The sequence below is a fragment of the Bufo bufo genome, chromosome 2 (assembly GCF_905171765.1).
Source record: "Bufo bufo chromosome 2, aBufBuf1.1, whole genome shotgun sequence".
NCBI lineage: Eukaryota > Metazoa > Chordata > Amphibia > Anura > Bufonidae > Bufo > Bufo bufo.
The window spans coordinates 715,540,404-715,566,085 of NC_053390.1; the positions used below are offsets into that span (position 1 = coordinate 715,540,404).

At 43.7% G+C, this 25,682-nt stretch overlaps 2 protein-coding genes across 2 annotated transcripts in view; both read left to right on the plus strand.

Moving 5' to 3' along the window:
- The window catches only part of LOC120991014 (microtubule-associated tumor suppressor 1 homolog), a 100,323-nt gene extending 84,341 nt beyond the window's left edge, over positions 1–15,982 (plus strand). Inside the window, exons 4-5 of the mRNA XM_040419904.1 lie at positions 8,778–8,782; positions 15,945–15,982. Coding sequence (XP_040275838.1) covers positions 8,778–8,782; positions 15,945–15,982 — 43 coding nt within the window. The remainder of the gene's footprint in view (positions 1–8,777; positions 8,783–15,944) is intronic.
- A 514-nt stretch (positions 15,983–16,496) lies between these two features.
- MTUS1 (microtubule associated scaffold protein 1) overlaps positions 16,497–25,682 on the plus strand; it is a 123,063-nt gene continuing 113,877 nt past the window's right edge. Inside the window, exons 1-3 of the mRNA XM_040418781.1 lie at positions 16,497–17,141; positions 19,723–19,899; positions 25,200–25,334. Of these exons, the coding sequence (XP_040274715.1) occupies positions 17,018–17,141; positions 19,723–19,899; positions 25,200–25,334 (436 nt within the window). The 5' untranslated portion in view covers positions 16,497–17,017. The remainder of the gene's footprint in view (positions 17,142–19,722; positions 19,900–25,199; positions 25,335–25,682) is intronic.

Genomic DNA, 25,682 nt, shown 5'->3' on the forward strand with positions numbered 1-25,682 from the left:
ATCCTCTCCACCCTCCCTGCTTCTTTCTGTATGCAACCTTAGCTCAACATTTAAATATACTAGCAAAACTGTTCATTGCTGAGCAGACCATTTGCAGCAGATCATTATGATGGTGTGTTATGTGTCGCTGACCAGTGTTAGCATTGACCTGGTAACCTAGTCCTGTGATGATAGTGTGCACAAACTTGATTAGATGATCGCATCTTTAACCATTGTATAAGATGAAATTGAGCCTTCTGAAGAACAGATTGAAAGATCTCCATTCAATGTCCTCCCCATTCCCCATGGAAATCAGAAGTGTCTGGTCATAGCACTGGCTCAGAGTCTGAGAACCTGAACATGATTGACAGTGAGACATCTTACCATTTATATTTGGCTTTAGGTAGTGTCAAGAGTGGTCTATGACGAGACTTCTGTCACATGGATATGGCAAATAGTTTAATGTACAACAAAAAGCAGGTGAAGGTGTTAAAAATGCTGAGTTACTTAATGGACGTAGCCCCCTCTGCTCAAACTGTACTGCTCAGATCTTCCCCACCTCTGCAGCCATGATGTTATGTTCTCGGTTGCAGTGATGACTTGCTTGTGACTGCTGCATCCATACACTGGCATCAGTGTCATATGGCAGGAGACTGTTGAGGTCATTGATTGGCTGCAGCAGTCATGTTTAGTATATAGGCATATCACCACTGGAGTCAAGTCATATCGGCAAAGTTTGGCCGGGAGAATCGGAGTGATGCAGCTGGATCAGAGGGGTTTTGGACTGAGGAGTAGAACTTCTTTCTTCTAGCGAGTTCTCCAGGAGTGCTGAAGCTTATTGATCGCTACGAGTGGTGATGAGATGAGGCCACCAACGTGAATTATTCATGATGGCTGGCCCGGCTTCCTGATGCAGTGAATTCTGCTCTGTTCTGGCCACATGTAATAGGATGAAATGTTCCAGTGCATTTGTTATGCACATATTTTGAAGAGCATTGAATTATTTGTAGAATCTGCCCCTGTTGCCCATGCAAGGTTGGGCACAGTATCAAAATTACAGTGGCGGTGTCCTGTAACCTTAGTTAACACGTCGGTGATTTCCATCAATGATTTCTAGCCAAAACAAACGATGCCTACAGAGAGAGAGGTTTAGTGGAAAGATTTGCCCCCGTTTTTGATACGCGTGTGCTTCTGTGTCCATGCCACAAAAGATATGACTCGTCCTATCTTTCGGCCCCAACATACGGATTGCTGACCCGTTGAAATTATTTTCATTTTTGTGGTTTGCAAAATGGACACGGCTGTGTGAATGCAACCTTACAGTGATGCCTTCTGCTTTAAAAAACAATAATACATTCAAATAATTGAAATCCAGCAGAGGTAATGGGGATCAGGGTTGGTGCACATCATCACCACCATTCCTCCTTCAGCATAGTGCTTGCTGGTCTGCAGAGGAGCCTGGAGCTCTGGCACCAGCCACCTGAACCAATGAATTGATTAATTTGAGGTCTATAAACACAACCCATTGTGCGAAGGGTCTTCCTTTAAAAAATGTTTAGGTAAAACTTTCCATAGCATACCAGAATTCTCTAGGCTACATTATTCACTATTTTATTTGCAGTTTATAAAAAAGTACTGCCATCTAGTGGTTACTTTCAGTACTCACCTGAGGGAAAATAATAATTCAGTCAGGTGCTTTTTAATAGGGTAGTATTATGGTGGATCACGTGCAGATGGCCTTATATGTGTAGTAAACTGTAAAAACAGCCTTTTCAGCATGTGAATTAGTATTTGCATGTCTTATTCACATACATGTACTTTCTTACCCTAGTGTTTTCTACTGGGGTGTCTGTGTTTTTTTTTTTTTGTTTTTTTTTTACTAGTAATTGGCATTTCGAAATGCTTTTTCTTTGTGGTCCTTTAAAGTCTGTAATGCATTATGAAAGCCTGCAGAAATCCATGTGCTTGCTGCACCATTCAAATGAATGGAACTGATTTTCAGTCACTGAATTTTCTGCCACAAAATCTGCCGTTTGTGAAGCACTCTAAGGCTGGGTTCACACGGGCGTTGTGGGAAAAGATGCCGGTGCATTGTGGGAAAATGCACGATTTTCCCGCGCGAGTGCAAAGCCTTTTAATGCGTTTTACACGCGCGTGAGAAAAATCGGCATGTTTGGTACCCAGACCCAAACCCTGACTTCTTTACAGAAGTTCGGGTTTGGGATCGGTGTTGTGTAGATTTTATTGTTTTCTCTTATGACATGGTTATAAGGGAACATAATAGCATTCTTAATACAGAATGCTAAGTAAATTAGGGATGGAGGGGTTTAAAAAAAGATATATAAATAATTAATCTCTCCTCATCCACTTGTTCGCGCAGCCCGACTTGTGTTTCTTCTTCTTTGAGAACCTTGGAGGAAAAGGACCTTTTGGTGACGTCACTGCGCTCATCACATGGTCAATAACCATGGTGATGGACCATGTGATGAGCGCAGTGACGTCATCAAAGGTCCTTTTTCTCCCAGGTCCTCGAAGAAGAAGAAAGAAAAGCCGGGCTGCGCGAACAAGTGGATGAGGAGAGATTAATTATTTATATATCTTTTCTAAACCCCTCATTCCTAATTTACTTAGCATTTTGTGATAAGAATGCTATTATTTTCCCTTATAACCATGTTATAAGGGAAAATAATAAAGATCGGGTCCCCATCCCAATCGTCTCCTAGCAACCGTGCGTGAAAATCGCACCGCATCCGCACTTGCTTGCGGATGCTTGCGATTTTGACACAACGCACAAGTGATGCGTGAAAATCACCGCTCATGTGCACAGCCCTATTGAAGTGAATGGGTCCGGATTCAGTGGGGGTGCAATGCGTTTCCCTCACGGAATTCTCACCCGTGTAAAAGGGGCCTAAGACTTTAAAAGCACAAGCAAAAAGGTTCCAAGGAACTGTGTGAAGGAATCCTAAAAGCGCTTTGAAAAAGATTTAAAGAATGGCAGGTGTGAATATGGCCTCATGCACACGACCATGTGCTGGCCTTACCCGTTCTGCAGACCGCAAATTGCAGTCTGCAATGCATGGGTACCAACCGTATGACCGCCATCTGCAGACCTGGACCCATTCACTCGAATGGGGTCTGCGATCCACATCCAAAAAAAGTAGTGCATGCACTACTTCTGTGCGGTGCAGAGGCACTGACAAAAAAACCTGTGGGGTTCTGATCTGTGCCTCGGTTCCATATCACACCGTGTCTCCTGGATTGCGGACCCGTTCAAGCGAATGGGTCTGCATCCGTGATACCGCGCGGTAAGCATACAGGGTAATATAGCACTACCAAAGTGAATAATATTAGACTAATCATGTACATTTTTACATTTTAAAATAGACCTGCTGTGTGCGTTTTAAAATTAGCAGCATGTCAATTATATGTGCAATTCCGCAACTTTATATACAGTGGTTTTCCCCACAGACTTCAATGTGGTTGTTAACATAATCTGCTATAAAGTCCGCAACAAAAACTGTGATTAAAAAGTGTGGATTTATGTGCTGTTTTGGCCCGGATTTCGTGTGGGTTTTCTGCATACAAACCCGCACCCTAAAAGGGGCTTCACCACCTCATTCCTTTTCATTCCTTTTCTAATGAATGTAAATCGTATTCTACGATGAAGGGTTAAATGAATTCCTACTTCAAATAGGCAGCGGCTGCGGTGGTGTGCAGGGGAGCGAGTTAGGAAGGTAGAGGGTGAGCTGCTTTACTGAAGTACAGGAAGATGGGATGTAAGTAAAAATGTGGCGTTGTTGATCCAAGCCGTCTCTTATCCTTTTATTGTTAGGTTACGGTGTTGTGCTTGCAACGTTTCATCAGTAGAGGGAGCTATATGACAGAAATTTGGTATGCGTCACAAAAACTAGCGTTTTTGTTTTCCAGTATGGAGTTCGTCACAGGAGCTCAATACCAGAAAAGAACTCATCAGTTTTATCCTAATGCATTCTGAATGGAGAGCAATCCGTTCAGGATGCATCAGTTCAGTCCCTTTTTTACGTTTTTTGGATGGAGAAAATACCGCAGTATGACGCAGTTTTATCTCCAGCCAAAAATACTAAACACTTGCCGGAATGCCGGATCCGGCCTTAATTTATATTGGAGTGTATTAGTGCCAGAATCGGCATTAAGTGTTCCGGCAAAAGGGATCCGGCTTTCCAGTCTGCTCATGCGCAGACCTTTTAAAAGTGCAAAAAAAATAATTAATACCGGATCCGTCTCTCTGGATGACTCCGGTATTGCAGTGCATTTGTCAGACGGACCCCGCATCCGGATACGTCTGACAAATGCCATCAGTTTGCGTCCGGATTGCCGGCGACGGAACTGCCTGCCGGAATCCTCTGCCGCAAGTGTGCAAGTACCCTAAGGCTCAGTTCACACCTGAGCGTTTTACAGCGCGTTCCTACGCGCTGTAAAACGCTCAACAAGGAGAAACCAATGCTTCCCTATGGGAATGGTTCTCACCTGGGCGTTTTACAGCGCGTACGATCGCGCTGTAAAACGCCCGACGCTCACACAAGTACAGGAGCGTTTTTTTGGGCGCTTGTCGCGCGTTCCCGTACATAGACTTTCGGGAACGCGCGACACTGTGTGTACACTTGTCTCTGTATGCGCGCTTGTAAACGCCCGTACAATCGCGCATACAGAGCGCTCCTTTCAGAACGCTCAGGTGTGAACTGAGCCTAAGTCTTTTTCTACTGAGGATAGGTCATAAGTTAAAAGAAAAATCCCAGAAACCCCTTTCATTTTTATAAAAAAAATATTAAATCACCATTTGCAATGTGGCACATTAAGGGTGTGGTCCGGCACATGGATGAGCTGCAGTTCTGCCTTGATTGTAAATGAAAAGTGCTTACTCGTTGCTGTTTAAAGAGGTTCTGCAGTTCTTTCTGATGATCTAGCCTCTGTTCAATAGTGAGCGGCCATTAAAAGGGTTTTCCAAGATTTAAATACTGATGACCTATCCATTGGATAGATCATCTTCATCTGATCGACGGGTGCCCGACACCTGGGACCCCCACCGATCAGCTGTTTGAGAAGGCAGTAGCGTCTCTGCCTTCTCACTGTTTACCGCAGGCCCAGTGACGTCACGACTAGTATCACTGGCCTGAGTGTGGCTGTGTCCCGTTCACTTGAATGGAGTTTAGCCGTGATCAGGCCAGTGATACTGGTTGTGACTTAACTGGGCCTGCGGTAAACCGAGAGAAGGCTGAGACGCTACTCCCTTCTCGCTGATCGAGCAGAGGATAGATCATCAGAAGCAAACTGCGGAACCCCTTTAAGGCCACCTGCTCATGGTCTTGCAGAAAATTCCACACACATTCCCGTGCGTTTCTGCACCAAATTGCCTCCGTGTGACCTTCCTGTAACAGAATCATACTGCTATATGTCAGAGACACACAGCTTTGTCAGTATGATTCTGTTACAGAAAGGTCATGCAGAGGCACACAGCATTATCAATCATTATAATGCCGTGCTCTTCCTACGGCCTCATGCATTTGACCGTAGTTCTGGTCCGCATCCGAGCCGCAGTTTTTGCAGCTCGGAATCAGACCCATTCACTTCAATGGGGCCGCAAAAGATGCGGACAGCACTCTGTGTGTTGTCCGCATCCATTGCTCCGTTCCGTGGCCCCGCAAAAAAAAATATTACATGTCCTAGTCTTGTCTGTTTTGCAGACAAGAATAGGCATTTCTACAATGGGCCGCCTCTTCCGTTCCGCAAATTGCGGAAGGCACACGGGCGGCATCCGTTTTTGGCGTATCAGCAATTTGCGGACCGCAAAAAAACAGAACGGTTGTGTGCATGAGGCCTAAGTCTAGCACATACAGAGTGTGATTCCTGCAAGGGACATAAACTATTAGGGCACCTGCACACGGTGTAGATTTGTATGCATGAAATCCACACCAAATTGCATAAAGACGCACATAAAACTGCACTATTTATCACCGTTTTGGTGCTTTTTTTTTTTTTTTGTGTTCATGAATTTTTCGTTGCAGATTTTTTTTGTGACTATTAACCCTATTGAAGTCGATGGGGGGGGACGGGACCTCTACACATTATGTGGAGGTGCACAAAGCTGTGGATTTCAAAATCAGCACGGCAGGTCAGTTTCTGCACTGAAGAAAAAAAAGCCAAGTGTATGAGATGTACGCACTTTGCTGGTGCTGTATTGCTGTATAGTTTTTCTGCTGAACCGTGAGTAATCCGCAACGTGTGCAGGGAACCTTAGGCCTCCCCAGCGGAGATGGTGTGCATGTGTGTTTACAGGGTACTACTAGAAATGGTCATTAAACATTCTTTTTTGGGTCTGAAAACTTTTTTTCAGCAGTAAATCACCTCTACACTTGTGAATAACTTGCTCGGTCACTGACCACATCGGTATATGGCCACGAGTGAGGCTGGAGGTGGATGTGGAATTTCATGGGAAATATAGGATTTTATTTGAACACAAAGCAGGCATTCTCTTAAACCGTTGTGAGGGTTTGACCTGTAAGTTGGGGCTTAAATGTTCCAGGTTTGGCGACCCAGATTTGCGGGAAATGTCCACTTGCGGTGGCCAATCACATTCATTTAACCAGTATCCTGCACAATGATTGGCAGCAGCTTCCAGCCAATAGCGTTATCTGAAGTTTGGTTCATCTGTAAGTTCACTGTGGTTTTGGATTACAGTGAGGGGTCCAAACTGAGGCCTCATGCACACGGCCATTGCATACAGCGGGTCCGCAATATATGGGCACCGACCGTGTGCACCCCGCATCACATATGCGGACCCGTTCACTTGAATGGGTCCGCAATCCGACAGATGCGGTGCGGAAGCACGGATCATAAGCACTACAGAGTGCTTCCGTGGTGTTTCTGTCCATGCCTCCGCACGGTAAAAAAAGATAGAACATGTTCAATTTTTTTTGCGGTGCGGACAGATACGTTGCTGGTGCATTGGGGACCGCAAATTGTGGTCCCCAATGCAAGGAACGGCCGTGTGCATGAGGCCTTATACTGTAAATCAACCATTACTATCGGCTGTCAGTATCCGCCTCCTGAGCAAGGAAGATGTGGATAGTTGTGTTGCGGGAGGTTTACTACAGTCATTTGTAGTTGCCAGAGTTAGAAAAACATGGCTGCTTTCTTCCAAAAACAGCACCACCTGTCCGCAGTATGTGTGGTATTGTAGTTCACTTATATGGAGCTTTAGCTGCGCTACTGGACAGCAACCAGGGATAGGTGTGACGCTGTTTTGGTAGAAAGCAGCCATATTTTTCTAAGGCTACATGCACACGAACGTATTTGGTTTCCGTGTGTTTTTGCTGATAGGATGTGGACTGTCCGTATCAGTATGTCTGTTCCGTAGCCCCGCAAAAAAATAGAACATGCCCTATTCTTGTCCATTTTAGGCATTGTTACAATAAATCCGCCAACAAAAAAAACCAAAAAAGGATGGCTTACGTTTTTTTTTTTTGTGGATCCGCAATTTGCGGACCTCCAAAACGCATAGGGTCGTGTGCATGTAGCCTATACCTGAAAATTTTCTCTTAATTACTGTTGTATCTTGCAAAGAATAGCCGCTTTTCATCACTACTGTTCTCTAAGGCCCCTTTCAGAGCGAGTTTTCCGCGCGGATGCGATGCGGGAGGTGAACGCATTGCACCCGCACTGAATACTGACCCATTCATTTCTATGGGGCTGTTCACATGAGCGGTGATTTTCACGCATCACTTGTGCGTTGCGTGAAAATCGCAGCATGCTCCTCTTTGTGCGTTTTTCACGCAACGCAGGCCCCATAGAAGTGAATGGGGTTGCGTGAAAATCGCAGCATGCTCCTCTTTGTGCGTTTTTCACGCAACGCAGGCCCCATAGAAGTGAATGGGGTTGCGTGAAAATCGCAAGCATCCGCAAGCAAGTGCGGATGCGGTGCGATTTTCACGCACGGTTGATAGGAGACGATCGGGATGGAGACCCGATCATTATTATTTTCCCTTATAACATGGTTATAAGGGAAAATAATAGCATTCTGAGTGCAGAATGCATAGTAAAACAGCACTGGAGGGGTTAAAAAAAATACACTGCTCAAAAAAATAAAGGTAACACAAAAATAACACATCCTAGATCTGAATTAATTAAATATTCTTCTGAAATACTTTTTTCTTTACATAGTTGAATGTGCTGACAACAAAATCACACAAAAATTAAAAATGGAAATAAAATTTTTCAACCCGTGGAGGTCTGGATTTGGAGTCACACTCAAAATTTAAGTGGAAAAACACACTACAGGCTGATCCAACTTTGATGTAATGTCCTTAAAACAAGTCAAAATGAGGCTCAATAGTGTGTGTGGCCTCCACGTGCCTGTATGACCTCCCTACAACGCCTGTGCAGCATGCTCCTGATGAGGTGGCGGACGGTCTCCTGAGGGATCTCCTCCCAGACCTGGACTAAAACATCTGCCAACTCCTGGACAGTCTGTGGTGCAACGTCACGTTGGTGGATAGAGCGAGACATGATGTCCCAGATGTGCTCAATTGGATTCAGGTCTGGGGAACGGGCGGGCCAGTCCATAGCATCAATGCCTTCGTCTTGCAGGAACTGCTGACACACTCCAGCCACATGAGGTCTAGCATTGTCTTGCATTAGGATGAACCCAGGGCCAACCGCACCAGCATATGGTCTCACAAGGGGTCTGAGGATCTCATCTCGGTACCTAATGGCAGTCAGGCTACCTCTGGCGAGCACATGGAGGGCTGTGCGGCCCTCCAAAGAAATGCCACAACACACCATTACTGACCCAATGCCAAACCGGTCATGCTGGAGGATGTTGCAGGCAGCAGAACGTTCTCCATGGCGTCTACAGACTCTGTCACGTCTGTCACATGTGCTCAGTGTGAACCTGCTTTCATCGGTGAAGAGCACAGGGTGCCAGTGGCGAATTTGCCAATCTTGGTGTTCTCTGGCAAATGCCAAACCTCCTGCACGGTGTTGGGCTGTAAGCACAACCCCCATCTGTGGTAGCGCCTCCATGCTCTGGACACTACGCTGACAGACACAGCAAACCTTCTTGCCACAGCTCGCATTGATGTGCCATCCTGGGTAAGCTGCACTACCTGAGCCACTTGTGTGGGTTGTAGACTCCGTCTCATGCTACCACTAGAGTGAAAGCATCGCCAGCATTCAAAAGTGACCAAAACATCAGCCAGGAAGCATAGGAACTGAGAAGTGGTCTGTGGTCACCACCTGCAGAACCACTCCTTTATTGGGGGTGTCTTGCTAATTGCCTATAATTTCCACCTGTTGTCTATCCCATTTGCACAACAGCATGTGAAATTGATTGTCACTCAGTGTTGCTTCCTAAGTGGACAGTTTGATTTCACAGAAGTGTGATTGACTTGGAGTTACATTGTGTTGTTTAAGTGTTCCCTTTATTTTTTTGAGCAGTGTATATAATTTAACTCACCTTAGTCCACTTGATCGCGGCCTGGCATCTCCTTCTGTCTCCTTTGTTGAATAGGACCTGTGGTGAGCATTAAGTACAGTTACAGGACCTTTGATGACGTCACTCCGGTTATCACATGGTACGTCACATGATCTTTTACCATGGTGATGGATCATGTGATGACTGGAGTGACGTCATCAAAGGTCCTGGAATGAATGCTCACCTCAGGTCCTGTTCAGCACAGAAGGAGACAGACGAGATGCCGGCAGCGCCAGCAAGTGGATTAAGGTGAGTTAAAAAAATTTTTTATTTTTTTTTAACCCCTCCAGCGCTAGTTTACTATGCATTCTGTATTCAGAATGCTATTATTTTCCCTTATAACCATGTTATAAGGGAAAATAATACAATCTACAGAACACCGATCCCATGCCCGAAATTCTGTCAAGAAGTTCGGGTTTGGGTACCAAACACGCGCAATTTTTCTCACGCGAGTGCAAAACGCATTACAATGTTTTGCACTCGTGCGAAAAAATCGCGGGTGTTTCCGCAACGCACCCGCACATTTTCCCGCAACGCCCGTGTGAAAGAGGCCTAAGTATTGCTGTTGCCTACTAGTTATGGTGCCCCTGCTGTATTTTACTGTATTCCACTGAATGTGTCTTTCATTTCTGGTGGACACACGTGCTCAGTGGTTTAGTGCGACAACTTAAATCTTCTTGTTCAATGATGGCAGAGTGATTTCTACGGTTGTGCATCCCAAGCAAAAAGAATCTGCACACTAGGGGGCAAGGTTATCAAACTGTAGAAGTTAAAAGCTATTTTTTTGCCCATAGCATCCAAACACATCACAGTTTTCAGTTAAAAAAAAAGTATGAAATGATGTACATTGGTTAGGGTTGGCACCTTTACCACAGTGAAATACTGGCAAAGTTTACAAGGGTAAGGCCTCCTGCACACAAACGTTTGTGCCCTGTGGCTGTGCTGCACCAATGCCGTGCTGCTCCGATACACCGACCGTGGGGCAGCCGCAGCGGATCGTGGACCCATTCACTTTAATGGGTCCGCGTTCCGCCAAAAGATAGGACATGTTCTATCTTTTTGCGGAACGGAGGTACGGGACGAAACCCCACGGAAGCACTCCGTAGTGCTTCTGTAGGTTTCCGTTCCGTGCTTTCGTTCCGCACCATTCCGTATCTCCAGATTTGCAGACCCATTGAAGTGAATGGGTCCGCATTCGTGATGCGGAATACCCACAAAACGGCGCCCGTGTTTTGCGGATCTACAAATGCGGTCCGCATTACGGCCACGGGGCGCACACGTTGGTGTGCAGGAGGCCTAATAAATAGGTGTGGTTTGGGGGCATGTCTTAACACGGGGTATTATGTTATACCAGTCTTGTGTTTATACTTTTGCGTTCTGCTGCTTTTTTTAAATAGACTATTTTCCTGTTATTTTTTAATAAAATACAGCCAAAAATGATGCAAAGACCTCATGTGTGAAGATGTAAAATTGAATGGCTTCTTATGACGAAGCAGATAACCACAAAGCCACATATCATCTCCTCCTTCAATGTCATCGCTATTACTGCAGCATACAGTGGGGGAAATAATTATTTGACCCCTCACTGATTTTGTAAGTTTGTCCAATGACAAAGAAATGAAAAGTCTCAGAACAGTATCATTTCAATGGTAGGTTTATTGTAACAGTGGCAGATAGCACATCAAAAGGAAAATCGAAAAAATAACTTTAAATAAAAGATAGCAACTGATTTGCATTTCATTGAGTGAAATAAGTATTTGAACCCCTACCAACCATTAAGAGTTCTGGCTCCCACAGAGTGGTTAGACACTTCTACTCAATTAGTCACCCTCATTAAGGACACCTGTCTTAACTAGTCACCTGTATAAAAGACACCTGTCCACAGAATCAATCAATCAATCAAGCAGACTCCAAACTCTCCAACATGGGAAAGACTAAAGAGCTGTCCAAGGATGTCAGAGACAAAATTGTAGACCTGCACAAGGCTGGAATGGGCTACAAAACCATTAGCAAGAAGCTGGGAGAGAAGGTGACAACTGTTGGTGCGATTGTTCGAAAATGGAAGGAGCACAAAATGACCATCAATCGACCTCGCTCTGGGGCTCCACGCAAGATCTCACCTCGTGGGGTGTCAATGGTTCTGAGAAAGGTGAAAAAGCATCCTAGAACTACACGGGAGGAGTTAGTTAATGACCTCAAATTAGCAGGGACCACAGTCACCAAGAAAACCATTGGAAACACATTACACCGCAATGGATTAAAATCCTGCAGGGCTCGCAAGGTCCCCCTGCTCAGGAAGGCACATGTGCAGGCCCGTCTGAAGTTTGCCAATGAACACCTGAATGATTCAGAGAGTGACTGGGAGAAGGTGCTGTGGTCTGATGAGACCAAAATAGAGCTCTTTGGCATTAACTCAACTCGCTGTGTTTGGAGGAAGAAAAATGCTGCCTATGACCCCCAAAACACCGTCCCCACCGTCAAGCATGGGGGTGGAAACATTTTGCTTTGGGGGTGTTTTTCTGCTAAGGGCACAGGACAACTTATTCGCATAAACGGGAAAATGGACGGAGCCATGTATCGTGAAATCCTGAGCGACAACCTCCTTCCCTCTGCCAGGAAACTGAAAATGGGTCGTGGATGGGTGTTCCAGCACGACAATGACCCAAAACATACAGCAAAGGCAACAAAGGAGTGGCTCAAGAAGAAGCACATTAAGGTCATGGAGTGGCCTAGTCAGTCTCCGGACCTTAATCCAATCGAAAACCTATGGAGGGAGCTCAAGCTCAGAGTTGCACAGAGACAGCCTCGAAACCTTAGGGATTTAGAGATGATCTGCAAAGAGGAGTGGACCAACATTCCTCCTAAAATGTGCGCAAACTTGGTCATCAATTACAAGAAACGTTTGACCTCTGTGCTTGCAAACAAGGGTTTTTCCACCAAGTATTAAGTCTTTTTTTGTTAGAGGGTTCAAATACTTATTTCACTCAATGAAATGCAAATCAGTTGCTATCTTTTATTTAAAGTTATTTTTTCGATTTTCCTTTTGATGTGCTATCTGCCACTGTTACAATAAACCTACCATTGAAATGATACTGTTCTGAGACTTTTCATTTCTTTGTCATTGGACAAACTTACAAAATCAGTGAGGGGTCAAATAATTATTTCCCCCACTGTATAATGCAGGCCTCTCAAACTGCGGCCCTCCAGCTGTTGAAAAACTACAACTCCCACAATGCCCTGCTGTAGGCTGATACCTGTAGGCTGTCCGGGCATTGTGGGAGTTGTAGTTTTGCAACAGCTGGAGGGCTGCAGTTTGAGATCCCTGCTATAATGGGTATTACTAGGGAAATGGTCAGTGCATTTTATGCTAAAGATTGGGCATGACAGGATAGGGACAGTGTAAAATGTAATCTTTCTCGTTAATTGTTTGTGTGTTCCGTGTGTGGTGCTTGCCTTCATTCAGACACTAGTAAATATCTGGGTTGTGAAGTTAAACAGGGTAAGGCTACTTTCACACCTGCGTTAGGTGTGGATCCGTCTTGTATCTGCACAGACGGATCCGCACCTATAATGCAAGCGCTTGTATCCGTTCAGAACGGATCAGTTTGCATTTTGCAAGTCTAAGTGAAAATGGATCCGTCCTGACTTACATTGAAAGTCAATGGGGGACGGATCTGTTTTTAACTGCACCATATTGTGTCAGTGAAGCACTGCAAGCAGCGTTTTGGTGTCCGCATCCAGAGCGGAATGGAGGCGGAACGGAGCCAAACTGATGCATTCTGAACGGATCCTTATCCATTTAGAATGCATTGGGGCTAAACTGATCCGTTTTGAACAGTTTGTGAGATCCCTGAAACGGATCTCACAAACAGAATTCAAAATGCCAGTGTGAAAGTAGCCTTAATGTGGTATGGCAGGAATCTAAGCTTTAAAATAAGACCTAGCCTTTGATAGCAAGTTGATATCAATTTCTCCTTCAGCAGCAAAGAAGGTATTAATCAATTAATGTAGTCTATACAAATGGATGGGATTCTTTCAAAAATGATTTTTATTAGAATTTTTCAATGTAATCTTACATTTAAAACATTGAAATAGGTTTATGCAAATACAGGCAATAAAGAATAATTTTTGCAAACGTTTCCAGTTTCCTCAAAGTATTGGTAGTATGGTTTAAATGTAGCAAGAATTTATACATTTTCGTGCTTCAGTATGTTAAGTAATGGGATTTAACAAAGAACATCAAACATAAAACCTAGTATAATTCGGGTTGAGCCTTAGAATTTTTTGTTATTAGCAGTAGAGGAAATTCAAATACATCAGGCGCTATACCTTGTAAGTATAGCTCAGCTGAATGTAATTTTTCCTATTTACTTATCTACGCCCAGCCATTCCCACACCGCTGCTCCATTCACAGCTGCTTCTGGTCTGCAACATTCCCAAACAGTGACACATGTGCTAGCCAATGTGACTGCTGAGGCCAGTCATTGGGGTGGCAAAATCGGGGGTTGCTGATCCATTGTCATGACAGCTTGGGGCCTCGTCAAGCCTCTGAGGCCTTTTATGGTGCCATATTTTTCGGACTGTAAGACAACTCTAGCATTTGGAGGAGAAAAATAAGAAAATTATTTTCTATCAGACCTCAAATCGGATCCCAAAATCAGACTCTCCAACCTCCCATCAGTCTCAGATCAGATTCACCACCCCCCCAACCTCCATCAGCCTCAGATTAGACCCCCATTGGAGCCCCCAGCCTCCATCAACCTCAGATCAGATGTTAAAAAATAAACTGAACTCGCTTGCTCCGGATGGCACTGCAGAGCCAGGACTCGCTGCACCGCTTTTTTTGTCCCGCACTGCATTCTGACCGGAAGTTGCACAGTGCCAGGTCATAGTGCCCGCCTACTTCAATTACGTCCTGACCCGGAAGAAAATTAAAGGGTTTGTCACCTGAAAAATGGGTATTAAGCTGGCTGACATTAGCGATGTGCTAAAGTCAGCTGAACATAACTATATTGGTGCCATCTCACTGCCTGTAGCCTTTATTGAGAAAAACAAACTTTTATAATATGCTAATTAGCCTCTAGGAGCGCGGGGGAGGCGGGGGGATGGTGGCGTTGCACCTGCTCTTAGAGACTCCGTTTGCCCTCCTCTTGATTGACAGGGCCAGGCAGCGCTGCTCTCCTCCCGCCGGCCGTGTCTGCAGTGTAAATCTCGTGCTGTTCAGCATTCGGTGCAGGCGCAGTGAGGGAAGGACGCTCAGCGGCTGGTGGCTTGCTGCCTGCGCCGAATACTGAACGGCACGAGATTTACACTGCAGACACGGCCGGCAGGAGGAGAGCAGCAAACGGAGCGTCTAGGAGCAGGTGCAACACCCCCCCCCCCCCCCCCCCGCTCCTAGAGGCTAATTAGCATATTATAAAAGTTTGTTTTTCTCAAAAAAAGGCTTTAGGCAGTGAGATGGCACTAATATAGTTATGTTCAGCTGACTTTAGCACATCGCTAATGTCTGCCCGCTTAATACCCATTTTTCAGGTGACAGAACCCCTTCAGGAAGGGGAGTACAGCCTGTGCAGCACTGCCTAAATGTCCTCGTGCCTCCAGAGGAAAAACAAACAGAACATTTTTAAAATGTATACGATGGGAAGAGGTAAAATCCCTGGTTATCTAGAGGCAATTTACCTGTTACTTATTTGGGACTTTTTTCTGTTACAAAGCTATAATTTGTAGTATGCACATAATTTAGGATTTAAAGCATTCATATAATTAATTGGTCTAATAAAACCTAGCAGGTATATTATAATGTTACAGTAACACGGACTCTTATGCATGCATAGAAGGGCAGACTATTCAGCTTCAAATGGAGCCCTCGGATAGAGGGGCCATCTCTGGTTGGTGCAGCCCTTGCTCTTTGTTCAGGACTCCGCTCTCCAGAGGAGCAGAGGTATTGGCATACAGGAGAGTTAGGAATTTGCCCCACGGGCTATAGGAAGTGCTTGGAAAGTGTCCCATATTATCTCTGTTTTATAGGGCTCCTGCTCTTCTGTGTGCTCCATTGCATACACACATACACTCAAGCACATGCTGTACCCCTTCCTCCAAAAAAAAATAAAAATCTTCCCCAATATAAATGGTGACCAAATCTAGTGTTGTCTCATAATTGCCTGGCACACCATGCAATGGATTTGCCGTTACTGTTAATTAACCTGGTACTCTAATGGAGGCTGATCTCTGTTTTTAACATGTCCCAGTATCTTCTTCAATGGATTTCTATACTTTAACCTAGAAGAGGAGTAACAGCCCGTCTTGGGACTTGACCCCCGTCCTATATTATATAAAACAGAGCGCCATTAGTACTTTGCTAAAGGCCAGCAGAAAATAGATGTCATGTTTGATCGACTATTATGTTTTCCCCCCTCCAGCGAAGCATCTGGATAATATTCCTCTTCAATCCTTTTAGCCGTACGTTCCCTCAGTGCTCTGAAGAGTTTAGCATAGGACTGGCCATTAAATGTGTGACCAGAGAACTGCACCTTTTTTACTTTTTTTTTTTTTTTTTTTCTTGTCCTATTATAATGCATTGTGCCTAGTGTTTCTTTTCTATGCAATTACCAGTATTGACGTATAATGCTGTTATATTGCATTAGATTTTGACACAAGTTATACTACTGGTAGAATCTGTAAGACCCCTCTCATTACTGTCTTGTAAAATGTGCATCTGGTATAGATCTGCAGCCAAACCTCAACAAGACCTACGAGATGTCCCACCCACCTTTTTTTTTACCTTGATTGCAGTGGACCTGTACATGGACTGACAGTGTTGTGACAACCAGAGTTGAGGCCCTTCGTCTATGGGGTGGCATGCTCGGGTGGCTTCTATGGATGAGTGCTTCTATAGTTATGCAGTGTCTTTTCCATTTACATATTTAGATAATGGTAGGTTCTCAACCATCTGTGGAAGGTATAAGCTGTGAGAACCTTCTGTTCTTCCATAGAGTTGTAGAACTTGTTCAGCTACACTAGAGTAGCATAGCTGTCTCCTGTATCATCCACCCTTGGTTCTTTCTGTCTTTCTGAGCTGGTCCCAGGAGATCCTGGCTGCTGATGCTGTGAGATCTGTTGTCTTGGTGAAGGCTAGGATGGATCGAATAAGTGCATAAACATGCTGGAAGTGCTGCTCAGGGACCTGATTAATGCTACATTAATGGTAGGGAAGATATTGTGGGAAGTGAGATAAAAGCACTTTAAATGGAATGAGGAGTTGGACTGAGATCAGGATGAAGGTGGAGAAGAACAGAAAAACAGCTTGTCGTGAAGCATGCAGCAGAGTAAACCTAGCCCAACGGCAAGAAACTGAGATGCTGTGGACTGGAGAATCCTAGCTGGACTGTCAATTATTGTGGCGTTTTTTTCTAGGCGGACTAGAGTAAGCAAGACCCTACCCGGAGCTGGAGACCCTCCCAATTTCTGTATGGATTAGTTGTGAAGGCTGATGTAGCAGTTTTGGAGAGCTTGTCAATTTATCTGTTGACCATGCTGAACTACAAGAAACGGGAACACAGAAAATCCTCTGTGCTGTGGCCGCTTCATTTTGGTCTACATCTTCCATCTTCTGCCAAATACCAAAACTGTGGCGGTAAAAAAAGCACAGAAAATTGTAATTTAATAATTCTTTGTGTGCATGTTCAGTGCTTACTGTACGTTATCCTTGTTCCTTGCTGATTTATAGTAAGAGTAGGAAATTTACACTGTAGATCTATGTGCATTTTTTATCCGTGTTTTATTCTGCATAGGGTATACTCAGAAATACGTTGTGCTGTTCTCAGGAATTTGTGGTACTAGTTTACAAATGTATTTCATATTAAGCCCGTTTAAAACAAGGAATTTATATATCTATCACATCCAAAAATCAATGAGATGGGAAGTGGGCGGGGACGTATAAATCGTTCCGTTTATGCCATTGTGAACACGCATGCATGTATGTTGATCGGCAGATAAACTGGTACCGTAATTTCTTCCCCTTTTTTTTTTTGTTCACTATGTACCGTATTTTTCGCCTTTTAAGACGCACCGGCCCGTAGGATGCACCTAGGTTTTAGAGGAGGACAATAAGAAAATAAATACATGTACGTCATCGGTCCGGTCTTTAAACATGGCGCCCGATCGCGTGTGCAGCTGGCGCCATAGCTGCAGGGTTTCTGCTATTTTAAATTGCAGAGACCCGCGGCACATGTATGCGATCAGCCATAAGGCGCATACATTTTAACTTTCAGATGCCGTGATCAAATGTACAACGGCATCTGATCAGTCTGGAAGCTGAAGTCGCGCGCGTCCGGTAACAGCGTTCCCCCGGCTGAGATAGGGAAACCTGTTATTTCGCTACAATACACCGAAGCTGCAAGCAGGCTTCGGTGCCTATTTCAGGAATACACCAATACAGGCCACTAGGTGGCAGCATTGCATTGTTATATTCCAAATCAAGTCTTCAATGATGGCTATTTAGCCATTGCAAGGAGCAGTATAGGGGGTATACACACTGACTCCAAAGTATGCAATGACTGGGTCAGGTGTAGATGATAGTCTGTTTGGTAGTTGTTTGTGACGCTAATTGTAAGAGTGGTGGTTCAACTACCTTACGAACTGATATGATTGCCTTGACAAGTACTGTAGTACATAGTAGTACATGGCTTGATGTAAGAAGATCTGCGCAAATAAGTGTCCATTAGATTAAAATGTGATATAACACTGGATGTTTACATACACTGTGTCCCCTATACCATGCTACAATACATTGCCCTCCCGGTTCCCCGGAAAATTGTCTTGCATGAAAATGGTGTGTGAAAAAAGTGAGAATCCTGCAGTGCATCTCCATCCCCACCTAGTCAGAAGAGGATGTGCCTCCTCCCTGCACTTCACTGCTGCTGGCCACTGCACGGACATGTACAGGCACGGCATATGACCGGTGAGGTCACTCATTGGTGATGTGTGGGGAGTCCGCATGTCACACTTCTGACCAGGCAAGGAATACAGTTGGTGGGAACAGAGACATGCCTAAGACCCTGGTTGACAGAGTTGCACTGTAAGGGTACACCTACACAGGTTTCCTACTAAGTACATGGTTTCCTACTAAGTGCATGGAGGAGACTTTATCTCTGTTCGGTGGTTGGTCTTTGTCCTGGCTGTGATGCCGTCCAGTTGCTGTTGTCCGCTTCAAATCCAGGGAGAAAATCAGCTGTTCTCGTGAGATTTGATAATTCTCGTGGGAACAGCTCAAATTGTCCCGGTCTGTGAAGCAGTCTAAAGCGTCACAGCCAGCGTGAAGATGACGCCCACTGAGCAGAAATGAAGTCTCCACCCTGTACCAACATGTGGCCCAGTAGCACATCATCCATGGCCCAATACTGGTCTGCAGCCCGATTGTTGGAGATCACTGATGTATACAGACGAATGATGAACAAAATTTTTAACAATTGCCCTGCTCATTGACACGGTCTAATATATATATATTAGGCCTTAATATGCTTCTGTGAACAGGATCAACCTTTTTCAAACTAGGCATAATGCCCAGTAGGAAGGGCTGAACTTGCTGATTTTAAAAGCATACTTTTATTTTGAAATCCATTGTTCTGTTGTGTGGAAACCATTTTTAATTTGTTTCTATGTTTATGCATATTCGGGCTTCAGTGCACTGAAGGGGTGGGGGGAGGTTAGTCTCTCTGTGCACCTAAACTCCTAAAGTTCTGGCCACTCTTACCTTGCCTGAGAAGGCCAGGGGTCACCATCGTCATCTTCCTGGCCCTCTTATTCTGCACCTTAACCTTTTCCCACAGTTTTGGGGCATCGGTCGTAAACATCTATCTGTTCATGGACCAAAATTGTGGCACAGGGTCAGGTAAGAAGACTGACACCTGGCTATGTCACTCAGGGGGAGGGGAGAATGGCCAGAACTTGAAAGCAGGGGGGTTGGCTTTGAAGCCTACATTTGCATAAAAAAAAAATTCTATGTAACTTCGCTATGGATTTGCACAATAATGTTATTCTTTTAGTCAACAGTATCGGCACTACCAGGCATTATTCCTGGTTTAATACGGTTGACCCTGCTGACAGATCCTGTTTGACACATCGTAGTTTAGTGGTAGTATCCTCTTGCTCTTCAGATACCATGTCAATTACTTATCATTTTAGCTACATTGTTGAATTGAATGTTTCATTTGATTCCTTGTCTTTGTCTCTGTTAGCGGGAGCTCGGACTCCTTCCAAAGTAAAGTCTAGTATTGTCAAAGCTTCAGCTGTGATTGGGACAAGATCTCTGCCTAGAACAAGAGTCCCAAGCAAAATACCTACTCTCCAGAGGACTCCTAGTGTGTCTTCAGTATACAGCACCCAGAGCGATCACAGCACTCTGAGTTCCAGGTGTAAGTAGTGTTCACCTTTGGCACATGTGATGGTTGGGCACTTCACTTGCACTTGTCTTAATGTTTCCGCACCTTGTGATGTCACTCCCTGTATATTTCCCATTCCTTTTGAAACCAATTCTGGCTTTGACTAAAAACTGACACAAAAACTCCAGCAATTTTCTATCAAATTTTGTGTGATACCACCCTAATTCATGTTTAGGTTTTTAGTTGCATGTCTGGTCTGTTTGTGGCCCAATAACATTCCACCCCTGTGCTGCGTTATGTGTGTATTTAAGTCACCATGTCTTATCAAAGTGCGCACTCCATGTTAAGCTGGCCATTCACATTATGGCAGTTGGTGAGTTTGGTCGATTATCTAATGTGTTTGAGGGTCTCCTAACTCTCTCTCCAACATCTGCCGTCAGGATTGGATTTTAGCATGTTTTTGGGAAGATAAACTGTGCCAAAGGTTTCTGGCAGAGACAACTTCCCCTCTTATTTACAACACATGTATGCATGACCATATTTATGACGGCTGTTGGGCTAGTTTGCTAAATGGGTTGTCCAAGGTTTAAGTGATGTCTTATCCCCAGGATGGGCCATCACTAGGTGCTCAACAGGGGTCTGACACAACACCCCTGCTGATCAGCTGTGTGTAGCTCTGGTGCTTACTTTCATCAACGGAGCTGTGCAGACTAGCTTATCGGTGGGGTGTTGGATCCCTCTGTGATATTGATCGTCTGCTCTAAGGGTAGGCCATCACATTAGGAAAAACCCTAGACAACCGCTTTAACTCTTGAGTATAGCCATCTTTACTGGATCAGCCAAAGTTCTGATGTGACCATTGGTAAGAGTGATTTGTGTTCAGACACACCAACAATGGCAGAGGCTGGGAAGAATGGTCATTGGGACTTGGACAGGTCTACTCTACTCTAATATTCCTCCCTTTTCTAGGAAGGAAGACTCTTCATAGTAACTGTATGCAGCTACATGGCAACCGTTCTTCTCATATGTGCTCGTTGTGCATGCTTTATCCTTTTTATATTGTAATTGGAGCTTGTTGACTGAACAATTGCAGGGTAGATTGCATTAAACATGGCTTGAGGACCATGAATGCAGCAGCTGAGAACTGATTGCTTCTATTTCCTCTGATGCTGCTTTTACAGTTATTTGTTTCATTTGGATTTGTCTTGAGGAACTGAGCATCAGGCTGGTCCTTCTGCCCTTTCAAATACTCCAAAATGTGCTTGGTAGTTAAGTAACAGCTTTGCTTATGCTGCATCTCTACTGCTAAGAGGAGCCTTGAGCAGAGTATAAATGTGCTTATTGTGTCCATTTTTCCATGCTGCTATATTATGTATGAAATGCCCTTTGAAACAAAGCTCCATCTAACCAAGTAGCCAAAATGACAGAGCCTGCCCAGTGCCGACTTTCCTAGTTAGACTTTCATGTTGGATTAGTTTGTCCTGCCCACCGCCTCAGATCCTGATTACTTTCCACTCTAATTCATCGGGAGCTGTCTGGAAAAACACAAAGGCGAGAACGTTGTCGATGCCCTTTTTTTATCTCTTATCTGGTTAAGAGCCTTTGCCTTAAATGACTGTGCCAGGCGGGCACCGTAGTTGCACACAGAGTGCTTTGCCTATACAGCTTTCTATTAATGCCACTATAAAATTAGTTGCGGATTCAGAGAGGCTCTCCGACGTTACCGTGACTTTGCTGATTGTCGCATCCTGGAGCTTTTGCATAATTCCTTTGTTTGCTTCGGCTGCTGGGAAAAGAAGTAGGTCAATTGGTTTTTCCTTTTGATACTTGAAACTGAACTTAAATTAAATGTCACTCTTCTTGAGCCCCTTGCATTCTGAAGTTCTGTGTGCTTCATCCTTGCTATAGCTAGATGTACCCATTTACTGAGATGACATTAGTCATTAGATGAAGCCTTCTAGGAATCTATTGCATGCAGAATACCCTTGCTGATCTCTAGACTGTTTAATTATTTACATGCCCTTACTAAACACGTTAATTCTACTCCATAGACATGTATACGTGGATTGTGCACATGCAAGTCTTGTAGGCTAGTAAATTTAGACCTGCTGGACCAGTGCTTACAATGCTTCCGGTTCCTGTTAGAGTAGATATATATATATGCCCATGTCCTTGTAGATGCTATGCTAATATATAACTTTAGAACAGTGTCTTGGGGAGCCTACAGGAAATTTACGTAAGCACGTAAATGGCAGTTAAATCTGAATATGATATCATCTAAAGCAATACCGTTAACATTTAGTGTAGAGTCCGTTCATGGACCACAGCCTGCATAGTCTTCCTGATTTGGAAGGTAATGGTTGTAAAATTAAAATTTAATTTAACACTGAGTGTAGTATACAAATGCTCCCATTATTCATTGCTGGTTTCCAGGGCTTACGGCCACCGCTGCAGCGCAGATACAATGTGTGTACCCATGGTCCCGGCCACCAGAGAGGCTGGCATCTTTTCCCAATGTGTGCCAACACAACCACAGCTGCTGGCTTGCAGGGTGGTTGTTACCCCTGGATACAAGCATTGTATAATGTGATGAAAAAATGAATCCAGCCAGTAAAGCAGGCAATATGGACAATAACAATACATTAGTAAGTGGCTTGTCTTAACTTTCTCTACATGACAAATGCCAACCCCTGTAAATGTGTTTCTACGAAGATTAAATTGCATGTTGAAAGCAGCGTTCCTAAAATGATGTACACTGATGGGTGGGGCAAGCTCTCTTGGTGTTGAAGGAGGTGCTTTTAGCATTCATCCCACCACTCTTGGTTCCTGAAGTTCAGAAGTTGGTTAGCCATTCATTCTGTTGCTCCCATGTTGCGCTGTTCCCCACCAATCCCTAGTATTATTGATGAGAGAAAACTTAAAGGCTGACCTTTTTGGTTCTAGTGCCTAAATTGTGACGGTCTATATTGCCTCTTACTTCTTGTCTTGTTACATAGTTAACCATCCAGACTTGAAATATAGTAGTGTTATTTGCCAGAAGGGCAGAAGAGTTATTTCTAACACTTCAAACACGTGTTTTCTTCAGCTATTATACAGTTTTAACTATTTCAGCCACTTTCAATGACCATGAATGCATGATTATGGGTAGAGGATTCTGTTGATCTGCTTCCCAGTATCACACCGATGGTTATACATGTGAGTAGAGTAGCTCATTGAAGCAGCTTTGAAGAATCCTAAAGTGGTTATCCCATGAAAAGCAATGCTATTCAATGAATGGAGCTTTTTAAATGAAGTAGTATTGCAATATACATGCAATAAAAAATACTGTTTCTTTTTTGTGCATTACATTTTCCTCTCTGGTAGTGCCCCCTTCTGTTTCTGGCAGTGCCCTCTTCTTTCTTGCATAGCTGAATTTCTAGTCTGCATTCTCCTACATTCGGTGGTGGTCTAATATGCTCAGTAGCTTCCCTGCTCCGCTCCCCTCAGTGCAGGCATAGTGATCTTATAGTGAAGAAGTGGCCCAGACATCTTTCATTCGTTCTTCCTTACTTCTAAATTCAAAGATGTATGTAGCTGTATCTCTGTAGACGGTGGACGAGGAATTTGAGGGAGGGCATTGCATACTAGTACTATTTGTTAATGGAATCGCTGCGGTTGTATGTTTATCCATTTTAGAACAGAGCCTTCAGTAGCTAAGGGAATGGGGTTAGCAAACGCTCCTGGGAGATGCAGGTGCTTGATGGTCACATGGGAAAGCTGCTACCGCCCCACAGAAAGTGAAGAGATCATAGCTGTAGAGGGGTGAGTAAGCAAGCTCAAAGGGGTGAAATTTACATTGCAGAGCATCCGTTCTTGCATTGATATACAAGGTGATACAAAAAGAATGGTACAAAATTAAAGCCTCAGTATTAATAACAGAGCATAATACAAATACGCACAATTCGAGTTTTATCTGTACACTACAAATGTTCGATGGGAGTTTCACTGGTGTCATGGCAGATGTCTAGGCAGTAGTCGAGTTCTGTCCAGACGTGTGCCAGCATATGCTCAGATTGGGACTCCACTTTTTCAGTAATGTGTCATTTCAGGTCGTATCTGGGGTGGCAGATGCAGAGTTCTTGATGTAGCCCCACAGAGAGAAATCGTAGGGTGTTAGATCTGTGGATCATGGAGACCAGCTCGGTGAATGGTTTATTCTGGTGTGGCCGATCCAACATTCCAGTAGAGTTTCATTCAGGTTTCTTACGAGACCTATAACTACTACATTCTTAATGCGCTATACGCCATTGACAACTTAACCAATATTCCCTGTGTAAGTCAGGCTTTTGTGCCATATAAAAATTCCAGTACTAAATAATGTATTGATAGGGTCCGTTATAATTAATGAAGCCTCTAGTGTTTTAGATTGTGTGAATCTTAAAATCTCTACTTTTTGTGAACTTACTCTTTTTTATTGGAGCAGTATATTTTTTTATTAGTGCATTTAGGTTCTGATGGGTCAAGGGACATTATTTTACTGGTTACAATACAGACTCTAGTGTTTTTCATGGTAGTCTGATCTAATTAGCAGGTACTAATTCTATGTTGGTAAAGGTGTTTTCTATGCGCTGCTTCAGACATACTAGGCAGTATAGTACATTTTGCAGCACAGTTTATTGATTTCTGTTTCTCCAACTCTGCCTAGCAAATTATATGAGAACCAGTATTCACACGAATAGTCAAATGCCACAATATTGTAAAACCTGGTATCAATGTACCCTTTCTATAAATAATAATACAATTCGGTTTGTAACTGTGATTTCACTATGACTAAGAGCCTTTGAAATAACACAACCGGTTTAGCCATACACCTTCAGTGCTATCATGTTAAATTATATAATTGAGTCAAATCCAAATTGCACATAACTGCACTTAATACTGGCTTATGTTCTTTGCATCCATAACCTTTTGTGCGCAACTTTTTTTCATAACATTTTGTTTTTCTTTTTTTTGTCACTTATTCAGAAGCCAGATGTTCTGGAATCCACATGGATCTGCACCAAGTCTTGTCTGAACTCTAATAGTTTGTCTAGTATAGTAGTAATTGTACTTTGTCAGGAACACTTATACTATTGACAATTATATTGATGAGAAAAGAAATGAGTTTTCATAATTTCGCAGTGTATTGTATTCATACTCTTCCATTTTTTTTTTTTTACATTCTCCTTACTTACAATGCCAATTACTGATTTTGCTTTTATACTGTAGAAACTGTGTTGCCTGGTCATGGCCTCCTATGATAGTAGTGTAAATTATCATTTAACTTTTTTTTTTTTCTTTTTTTATGCTCACAGCTACAAATGCCACAAGTAAGACTGATGAAGTCCCCGCAAAATGTATCAAGCAAAATGGACCATCTGGAACTTATACTGCAAAGGTTACCTTCCCAAGAGCTAGGTCGCAGTCCCTGAAAGTCACGCAGACTGTTGGTAAGTGTCACTGAGCACGCAATAACCACATCTACAGGGAAGAACATTTCCCTGCAGATATAAAAGTCTAAAGCAATCCCTTCCCATCCACCACGCCCAGTTGTTTTGAAGGAGCTGAAGAACCTGGGAAACTCACTGAAGACCTTAAACCCTGAAGAGTTTTTAGTCCAAGTAGTTAAATCGGCCGTTTTGTTCTTTTAATATATTGAGGCTTTCTCATGGGAGACAACATTTTCATTCTTATTTGGGTGTTTCCAGTTATTGATAATTTCTCTGCTTTTAAAGCTGGAAGATCTTTCGTCACAATAGATTAGTGGTAATTGCTTGCTCTCACGCCCTCAAATAGTT